The sequence below is a fragment of the Oculina patagonica genome, unplaced genomic scaffold (genome assembly GCF_052425735.1).
Source record: "Oculina patagonica isolate OP01 unplaced genomic scaffold, crgOcupat unplaced556, whole genome shotgun sequence".
Taxonomy (NCBI): Eukaryota; Metazoa; Cnidaria; class Anthozoa; order Scleractinia; family Oculinidae; genus Oculina; species Oculina patagonica.
In genome coordinates this window covers 1-10775 of record NW_027558423.1, presented here as the reverse complement: position 1 = coordinate 10775, position 10775 = coordinate 1, and the positions used below count along the sequence as shown (strand labels likewise).

The window sequence follows — 10775 nt, the reverse complement described above, 5'->3', positions numbered from 1 at the left end:
CAGTAAAACCCCGCGTGTAAGAACCTAGGCATTTAAAAACCTTTTGGCAGAAATTTGCTTTTATAATACCCCAAAATATAAGAACCTTTTTAGCCAAACAAATTCCTACAGGTTCTTATATGTAGGATTTAACTATTTAATTTATATATATATTTTTTACCAAAAACCAGAAAGGTGATGTTACTGGGGTATATACAGTATGTTGTTGGACTTTTGGCAACATGGGTACATTAATAAATATTTATAATGAAGAACAGACCAGATTTTATACTATTTTCTGATAATCAACAACAATGTCTACTCTGTAGAAATTAAGAACCTTATTAAGAACCTACTTAGCCTAAACTGTCAATAAGTACCCCATAATACAAGAACCTGTTTTGCCAAACTTTGAAAAAAGTAGGTTCTTACACGCGGGTTTTTACTGTATTTATTGGTGTAAATGAAAGAAAGCTGGTCACGTGGTTGCTGGTTAAGTGCCCCCTTCCCCCGTGTGGGAAGGGGGGCCCATTCATTTGAAAGGGACTTGGATGCTCATCGTAAAATAAAATTTAAATTGCATTTATGCCCCTAAATGAGACCAATCTGGGCGTGGCACAAGCCATTTTTGACCTCTATTTTTCTTGCTTGATCGGACTCGACACTTACAGCCAACACAATACAACGCGAAGGCGTTTTACATTTCTTCACAAGACCTCGACGGCTAAAAATATTGGCGACAAATGCGGGTTAAAAAATTCCCAGTAGATGCGTGACACTTTCAAATTAGTACTATAAACAAAACAAAAACTAGAAAAAAATGTTGTCAACAGTGTCATTTTGTGTAATTAACACAAACGTTTCGGGCATACCCCTTCATCAGTGTGAAAACAAAACAAAAATATTGGCGTTCTATCCTGAACACCCCAAGTAAGACACACATCCGTTATTTACACCCTAGGCTAGACGAGGAGCATCCTCGTCCCTTTCATATGGAAGTCCTCCTGGGCAAAGTGCGTGTATTCAAAACTAAGTAGCGACCTGTACTTCTTATGAAGCAAGCTTAGTTTGATATTGTTGATTCTCTGAAAAGGGTGTTACTCATATCGAAACAAAAATGTTGAATGATTAATCTCAGAGGAATTTTCTTGCAACACCATTCATTACCCTAACCAACCTCACCGTTCCCCATTCTTTTTACATGTATATAAAACCAAGGTGTCTCTACCATATTTACAACTAATTTGAATTACAACCGCGTTCATTGTTGCGTGCATAGCGGCTTTTTGTCGACATCCATCTTTCGACATGTTTAACAAACAACACGGATCGAAATTCGCCCATCACAGCATACTGGCATTACATCGGTTTTGATTGGCTCATTTCAAACAGCACGACGAAAGACGCTGTTGAAAGACGCTGTCGAAAGATGATGTCGAAAGATGGATGTAGAAAGATTACTATGCACAAAACATTGAAAGCGGGTGTAATAGTTCATGAATGCGAGGAACCCTGATCATCTTAAAAAGGGTACCTCGTTATTGCTTTAATTTATTTTTGCATATAAGGAGAATTAAGAAATATCCATCTGTTGATAGTCTACGTACAATTGTTCATGCTTTTATTACCTCTCGACTGGATTATTGTAATAGCTTAATGCATGGACTGCCAAATCTTCAAATTTCCAAACTGCAGCGTGTTCAAAATGCCGCTGCAAGACTAATTATGAGACATACCAAAGTACTCACATATAACTCCAGCCCTCTACGAGCTTCATTGGCTTCCCGTTGCTCATCGAATTAAGTTTAAGATTTTAATTCTTACCTTTAAATCAATTTATGGTCTTGCGCCATCTTATCTTAGTGATTTAGTGAAAGTTAAGCAAGCGAGCTCATACTCGCTACGCTCAAATAGTAGCCTATTATTAGAAGTTCCACGGGAGACAATGCGCCCAACACTTGGCGGCAGGTCCTTCATTTCATCTGCACCGGCTTTATGGAACAGTTTGCCGGCCGACCTGCGTATTATTACGACACTTGGTGTTTTAAAAAGTAAACTTAAGACATTTTTATTTAGATCAGCATTTTAATGTATTTTTTTAAATTTTTACTGTATTTTACCTTTAGGTTTTAGTTGTTTTATACTTTTTATTGTTTTTAATGAAATTACTGTAAAGCGCTTTTGATCAGCACATGTAAAAAGCGCTATATAAATTATTAAATTATTATTAAATTATTATTAAATCGTTTGTGTATGTGTGTGTGTTTTTATAAAAAGTTGTAAGTTAACTGGAAAAGTGAAGTGTTAAAATAGCTACACGTTGCAAATATCCCATCCATTATTGCCTGATTTTCGCTCATGCGTGTGACCGTGAGCCTGCTCTTAGGCGGGTAACAAAGAAAAGTAGTCGGGGTTTTTTTTATTTTGAGGACTTCTTTTTTCCAGTCATCCAGTAAGTTCGCGTCTTTCCTTTACCCTTTTGAAAAGAAAAAAGGCAATAAAAGAATAAATTATTATCAACGGATGATGGCAAAACAAGCGACTGACAAGGAGCAGTGTACAAAATCAACTGTTCGAGTTAGTACCAAAAAGTTTGGGTAGGGAGTAGAAATTTGAACACAAAACTGGCGAAGAAACAGTCACTTACTAACATCGCTTAAGTAAAAAAAACAGGGCAACATTGACTGTGACTCTGCTCAATGCATTACCAGAAGTACAAACTACTTTAAAAGTTCTTTCAACGACTAACTCTAAAAAGTTGTTACGCAAACTTAGATAAAACGATAATAATAAAACAATGGAATTATTTCATAGCTACCTTCAGTTCCACCACGCCTCGAAATTCAGTTCGAAATTCTGTATTTTCCAAGCATTTTTTGGTTGCTTCGCTGATATGGACTCTCATTGGCTGAAAGGTAAAAAACAACATCAACGAACGAGTATATAATCGATTAACAGCAAGGTGAACATTTTCTTCAAGTCCACTGGCACCGGTCTACGCCTGACCCGATTTGTGTAGGATACATTGACAAGGAGCGTTGCTACTTCCACTAGATTAGGGTGCTTGTCCATCGTAGGTATATCCCCAGCGTATTGCGAAGTTTCCATAACACTACTAGTACTGATTTTTACCGAATGGTAATGAGGTTATGTTATTGGCCTCATTTTCTCACTCGAACACTCACTCACTCACTCACTCACTCACTCACTCACTCACTCACTCACTCACTCACTCACTCACTGGATTCTGATATCAAACCGCAATTAATTCATCATTAAACGAGAAACGTGCTGACAGAAAGGTCCTTTAAACGCATTCAGCACATGTCAATCCAATCTCGAGCCCAGAGTCCGTCCATGTCGGTCAGCGGTACGGGACGGACTCTGGGAAACTGGAATCGATCAGATCAATTTCAGGTCGATTTCAGGTAGAACCTTGGTCTTCCGGTTTTTATTGCGCATGCTCTCAGGTCTAAGCGGAAGTAAATTTTCCAGAACGGAAGTAAATCGAGAAAGTTGAACTATTTCTAACACAGTATTGACAGAACTGGTGTTTATCGAAGCAACAAAAGTAACAAAAACGTTCTGCAGTTAACAAAAGAGAGAGTCAACAAAAGAGCGTCTGGTGTTTTGATTTCCGTTAGTCTCTTTCTTGTGCATACTGTTATAATGGTTTTAAATCAAAGATTTTGTTTGCCTTCCAAGATTCCGCCTGACTGTGTGCATGTGTTCGTTGTTGTTTTGCGGACGACAGTGAAGAAATTTACATAATGCACAACGAACGGACAAGCTATTGTTCTGTTGATAAAAATTTTTGTTTGGCGACTTTCGTATATTTCAAAGGCTTCTCGCTGACAGCGCATCTTTTCATGATAGATTGCATGTTTTGGAGCAAATAATTTTTTCCTCGTCAAATAGCGGTAATATTAATAAAGACGTTAAAGGCCACACCGGTCAACGCTATTCAAAAGGTATAATTAGCATTTCGGCGACTCAGCTCGTGCACACATTCACGCAATTCACGTACACAAAATTGTACAATTCCTTTTTTCAGCAAAACAACAATGCGTAATGTTCAAATTCTGCTTTATTAGTTATTATTTTGAATCGAGCACTGTCTGCGATATTCAGTTTTTCAACCGTAACGGAGATTTGAAAGAAAACAGTAGTTCTAGCGAGATTTGTAAGTCAACTATAAATTGAGTTTTCAATCGACCTTGTCCTTGGTGACGCCGTGGTTGTTGTTTTAAAACTCCGCTCGGAATCGACGCTTAAAGGAAGTCCTTTTTTATTCAAGGTATCTTTTGAGTTCAAAAAGAATGGTAGAATTAGAAAATACTTCATTTATGTAGCGCCATATGACGAGTTCTTAGGTGTTTTACAAAATTAAGGTAATACACCTGAACATTTGACCATGGAAAACAAAAAATGTTTTTCCAGGGTTTCCGGTTTGGTTTACTTCCGGGGAAGATTTTCAGACTTCCGTGTTGATTTCTATTGTTCTGTGAGGACCAGTAAGACACTGAATTATTATTCAGTTTCCCAGAGTGAGTCCCGGCGACCCTACCGCTGACCAACCGCTGACGGATCGCGGAGCCGGGGGTCACTCTGGGCTCGAGATTGATGTCAATCAGAAACAAATTATTCTTCAAACTCGTTCCAGGGTCTCTCTCTCTCAGGGAACTAAATTGAATTTCACAAAACAAATCAAGAGGATCACTTACACTTATCCTCTGGTGATAAAAGAGAATAGAATTCGCTCAACGAAGCCTCAGAGCATAGGCTATCAATGACCAATTCACGTAAGAAAACATGTACATTCAAAGACGCGTTTTAGTGAACACAACATTCATGAACGTTTTTGTTTCGCGTCACATCATCTTCGTGTCACGTCATCCGTTCTTGATCTTTTTTAGTCGTGCAGAAACGCGCATCTTTCTCTCAAATTTTATTCGCTGCTAAAAATAACGCTATACGTGCTGGCAGAAAAGTAAACATATTCACAAAACAAATTTACTTAATGCTAAAAAGGATCAAAGGTTACACTTAAATATTTTTGTGATAAAATACGGAATTCGCGCTACGAAGAGAGCACGAACCATCAATGATGCAATTCCCATGGAAAAATAAAACATTCACAGGGAAATAAAGTGAGGTTGTGTTACATTATTGAACGCTTATTTGAAGAAAAAAACTATCAATGACCCATCCACGCAACAAAACAATAAAGCGCCGGGCACGGATGGCCTCACCCCTGAATTTTATCGTTACTTTTGGGATATACTAGGTTCTTATATGGTAAATAGCTTCAATTACGCCTTCCAAAATGGTAGTCTTTCTATTTCTCAACGTCAAGGTATCATATCTTTAATTCCAAAAAAGAAAAAGAACACGGAATACTTAAAAAAATTGGCGACCTGTATCGTTACTGAATGTGGACTACAAAATTGCGACAAAAACTATTGCTCTGCGTTTGGAAAAAATCTTACCTAACATAATCCACCCTGGCCAATCTGGGTACGTAAAAGGAAGGTTTATCGGGGAGAGCATCAGGTTAATAGCAGACACAATGCATTTCACTAAACAGAAGGATATCCCTGGCGTTGCAGTGTTCTTAGACTTTAAAAAAGCCTTCGACTCGATTGAGTGGAATTTTATTCATAAATGTCTTGAAACTTTTAATTTCGGCCCTGACCTTCGTCAGTGGATTAAAGTGTTTTATAGGAACATCTCGAGTTGCGTATTGAATAACGGTCACGCGTCAAAACACTTTCAACTGGAACGTGGGGTGCGACAGGGGTGCCCACTTTCAGGCACATTGTTCGTTATCGCCATGGAAATACTGGCGCAACGTATCAGACGATCGAACCAAATAAAAGGAATTAAGATACAAGAACATAGAGAAGTCAAGCTTTCGCAATATGCAGATGACACAACTGCACTTCTTTCTGATGCCCAGTCAGTGGCCAATTTATTTGATTTACTATTACTTTTTGAAAGTTGCTCTGGTCTAAAAATTAACCAAACAAAATCTGAAATGTTATGGCTCGGCTCTATGCGCTACAGAAAAGATACAATTCATAATCTTCGAATGGACAGTGAACCAGTTTATGCGCTTGGAGTACATTTTTCGTACGATCTTGAAGTTTCTGAGAGGAAAAACTTTCATGAAAAATTGGTATCGTTAAAGAAAACTTTAAATATGTGGTCTCGCAGAGACCTATCCATATATGGCAAGATAAACATAGTTAAAACGTTGGCACTCTCAAAACTCGTGTTTATCTGCAGCGTTATGGAAACCCCAAGAGATTTTGCCAAAGAAGTCGACAAAATCACATTCGACTTTATTTGGAACCACAAACCAGCCAAAATAAAAAAGACCACTCTAATCAGGCAAAAAAATACTGGTGGCCTGGGCATGAGGGACTTTTCTATTTTCGACAAAGCGTTAAAGCTTAACTGGGTCAAACGACTATGTTCGAACTCTGATGCACCATGGCAATATATACCGAAATTACTCCTAGCTGGTGTTGGCGGCACAGAACTGTTTAAATGCAATTATGATTATAAACTCCTTGACCTCGATAAGCATTTACCTGAATTCTACAAACGAATTATTTATTACTGGCAGGATATTGCAGCAGTCACGCCCATTAATAAAACTGAGGTACTTTCACAGATGATCTGGAACAACAGATTTATAACTGTGAATGGGAAAGTGATACGGTACCCCCTTTGGTTTCGAGCAGGAATAAAGCAAATATCTGATCTTTGGGACTCCGGTGAAAATCGCTTTCTTTCTTTTCATTCTTTTCGCAATAAATACAAAGTCAAATGTAACTTTTTGCAATATTATAGCCTTCTTTCCTCTATTCCCAAAAGTTGGAAAACGCTGCTCGGAGAAAATTCTGAGGCCCCAGCTGCCTCAAATGCCTCAAAGTGTTCACTGTCTTGCAAAATAATATATGACATGCTGTTAGACCTTGAAAACCTACCCCCACCTACTTCTGAGAAAAAACTTTTAGCATGCGGGGTCGAGAAGAAGGACCTAAATAAACTATACCTATTACCATTCAGAGCCACGAAAGAAATAAAATTAGTTATGTTCCAATACAAAATTATTCATCAAATCTTACCAACGAACAACCTGTTACACAAAATGAAAAAAGTTGCCTCCCCTTTCTGCCCTTTTTGTCCTTCTGAGTGTCAAACCATATGGCATATGTTTATTCACTGCCCGCAGGCAACCTCTTTTTGGAATAAATTCCAAGAGTGGTATTCGTTTTTAAGTAACACGAAATTGAGTCTTTCGGAGTTAGACGTCATGTTCGGAATTATTCGCAGTCACACTCACTGTTTAGCTCTCAACCATCTCATCATTTTAGGCAAGTATTTTATATATGTTAAAGCATTAGATACTATTAAGTTCCAGTTTCAAGATTTCGTCTCTCTTGTGCGGGAAAAGATGAAGCTAGAGAAATATATCGCAGCCACGTCTGATAAAGTGAAAGATTTTGAGAATAAATGGCATTTTTTTTCTAGCAATTTAAGATAGTCTTATTATTTTATTTTTTTAGCATTTTGTTTTCCCCTCTTTAATTACTTGATTAATTCAGTTGATATAAGCTACGTTTTGGCTATGTTACTTAAGAGAATTATTTGTAAATTTACATCTCTAAGTGAACAGTTTTGTAAAACAGTTATTAAGTAAGTAAGTAGTAGAGCAAGAATGTAAATAGATCAGCTATATATGATATTTATTGTTGTTTAGCAGAAGCGGTTGTAATGTAACATGTGCCGTTAGTGTTTGTAAGTAATGTAAGTTTCGTCTGTAAGAATGTCGTTGTGTTGCAATTAAAAAAAAAAAAAAACAAAAAAAAAAACAAAACATTGGAAGGCAAATTAAGTGAGATTGTGACATTACTGATAGCACCTATGAGCTACATATATAAATTATTACGCTCGCCTTGTGACTTGTTTTAGTAAACACAACATCCACGGCACGTTTTTGTTTCGCGTCACGTCACCTCGTGTCACGTCATCCGTTTTTCATCTTTTTGAGTCGAGCAGATACACGAAGTGCTCGGGCGTATCTTTTCTCTCAAACTTTTTTCGCTGCTCAAAAATAACGCTATACGTGCTGACAGAAAAGTAAACATATTCACAAAACAAATTTACTTAATGCTTAAAAGGATCAAAGGTAATACACTAACCGGTAAATATTTTGGTTGTGAAAACTGAATAGCGCTACGACCCCTGAGAGCACGAGCCATCAATGACGCAACTCACGTGGAAAAATAAAGCAAAGTGAGATTTCTTTACTTTATTGGACACTTATTTAGAAAAAATGCGAAGGTCGGCACTTTATTCATCGAATTACCATGAGGTTGCTCGAAGAGCCTTTGATTACTCCTGTTGGGGAGGGGTATGTTGCCCCTGAATAGCGTTAAACAAGAAGTAACCCCAAGCACAGCCAATACAAAATGGCATCATAAACGAATAAAACAAAGACTATCGTGCAGCTTGCTTACCAAGGCAGTAGTTCTAAGTTGTAAAGCAATGTTCACCGTGTCTCCAAATAGGCAGTACTGGGGTGTTTTTTCACCAACTACACCTGCTGCCACGGAACCAGAGTGCATACCTGTTAAGGAACACGCGGAAAAACTCAAAGTTAAAATTCCAAAGGCGTTTAAGCGTCCAGTGACTTGGGCTCGTTATATTCGTTATTTGAGTCGTTGCACAAGGCTTTTAGGAAGGACGAAAAATGAGTTACTTTTGGATACAATTCGCATACAATACAGTATTCTTCTTATTTGTTTGGAGGAGCATACTTTTTTACGCAAGGACAACGTTTTTCCGATGTGTGAATGAAACAACGTATCTAACATTATGTTGATGCAAAAAGACTCCAAAAAGCAATAGCATTTATATTGGCAATCAATTTTTTTTAAATCGCTCCAATAATCTTACCAATCAGAATGTGAATTTGTCGCCTAAACTAATCAGAAGCAAGCTACCGGTTTAATCTCGGATGGAAATGGATTACATTAACTTGTAGACTACTTTTCGCAGATTCCGTCGAGCTTGAAGGGAAAACCGAACTCTTCACGCTCGACGGACTCTGCAAAAAAATAGGGGCTGCTTGTAGTCTATATAACTTGAAAAATTGAGGGTAAATTTTTTTAAGTTGTTTCCGCTCGTCTTAAAAAATATCGATATTCACAGCCTAAGTCTGATTTCTATCGCAAATTATAGTTATATTTTTCTTTAGATGTTCAAAGATAATGTTTTTTTCATGGGTTAAGTTACCCACCACTAATTTCATAACAGTTTGCCAAACTCTGCAAAACCCTGTGACGTAGGTCCTTTAATACAAAGATTCTCCTCTAGCTACGCGAATAATGTCATAGCTTACCAATACTCACTGTCATTGGCTTCTTAGTGGCAGGGTTCTCTAGAAGTTTAACAGCTTCCAACATGTCCAGTGCCATTGCCGAGATCGGTTCAGCATGACGCGCCTTCTTCACTGGAGCACCGCTGACCGTCATGTACATTGCGTCCCCTAAGGTTTCAAACTATATCACACAATCGTTGTTAATATTTCACGTTATTACGTATTGATGAATTTCATGTAACCCATTTTTCGACAATCTTAAATCATTTTAAACTCGTCCTATTTTATTTTCTTCACAGTTATAAGTGGCATTTCAAATTTGTCGAAAAATTTTAGTGTGCCAATGATTGTTTGCTTCGTTCACGATAATCTCCAAAATGGCTATAATGTACTGTGAACGTTTCTACGACACAGTCACTCTCTCACCTCGCAGGTTCACTTCACACCTCGTCAGATTCACTTGACGTTGGATCCCGAGAACTCGAATCCTAGTCAACCCGAAACCCTCGATAACCCTTTCCGACGAATCGCCAGATTCACTTGCCGTTGAATCCCGCCCGATAACTCGAACCCTCGACAACTCGAATTTCCCGCTAACTTGAACCCTTTATAATTCCCCTCCAGGTCATTCCCTTACTAATTGTACCTATACACCCGATTACTTAAAAAATAATTACCCTAGATAACCTAAAGCACCCGATAACTCGAACTTTTTTCGATTGCTCTTAAAAGTTCAAATTATAGGGATTCAACCATCAACTGTATTCCTACATTATTTCACTCATGTTTATTATTATTATTATTATTATTATTATTATTCTATATTAATATCATTACCTTATAAACATCATGCAGCTCAGTCAACTTGTCGAATGCAATGAACATATTATTGACAAGGTTAACAACTTCCATGGCGTCCACCTGAGAACAAACTGTGACAAAGCTATCCAAGTAGCTGAACATCACCGTGACGTTCTCGAAGCACTAAAATAACAATGTTGGTTATGGCTAAGTGTCTGTTAAGGAGGGAAAAAGAAGGGAGACAGAACAAAATCGAGACGCATTTAATGTGATAGAACGTTGCCGCTTCCAACAAATATACCTCACACGTTTCCACTGCTTTTCCTCCAAGTTTCAATCTGTCGGCGATGGCTTTTGGCATCATTCTGTAAAGCAGCTCCTCGCTTCGTTTTCTCTCCTGCGCCAACTTTTCCATGTTCTCTTCCAAAGCCTTTCCTTTGTCAAATTCCTAATTTGATGAAAAAACAAAACAAAACAAAACATGATTTTATAACTTGGATGCCTTACCTGCCCAGTTCTCACTATGAGACGTGTCTACAGGGATCATTGTAGCTATATTCAACTTTGCCAAGTATTGGACTCAGTATTTTGTTGACTATAG

General features: G+C 37.9%; 1 protein-coding gene across 1 annotated transcript; it reads right to left on the bottom strand.

Annotated features, from left to right (window-relative positions):
- Positions 1–6: 6 nt before the first annotated feature.
- On the bottom strand, positions 7–10622 carry LOC144640913 (soluble guanylate cyclase 88E-like; the record flags this gene model as incomplete). The annotated part of the gene is made up of 6 exons (XM_078499971.1): positions 7–2455; positions 2798–2887; positions 8511–8620; positions 9395–9554; positions 10211–10357; positions 10476–10622. Coding segments are annotated over 6 exons (711 nt in total), but the record flags the coding sequence as incomplete, so codon positions are not given.
- Positions 10623–10775: the final 153 nt, after the last annotated feature.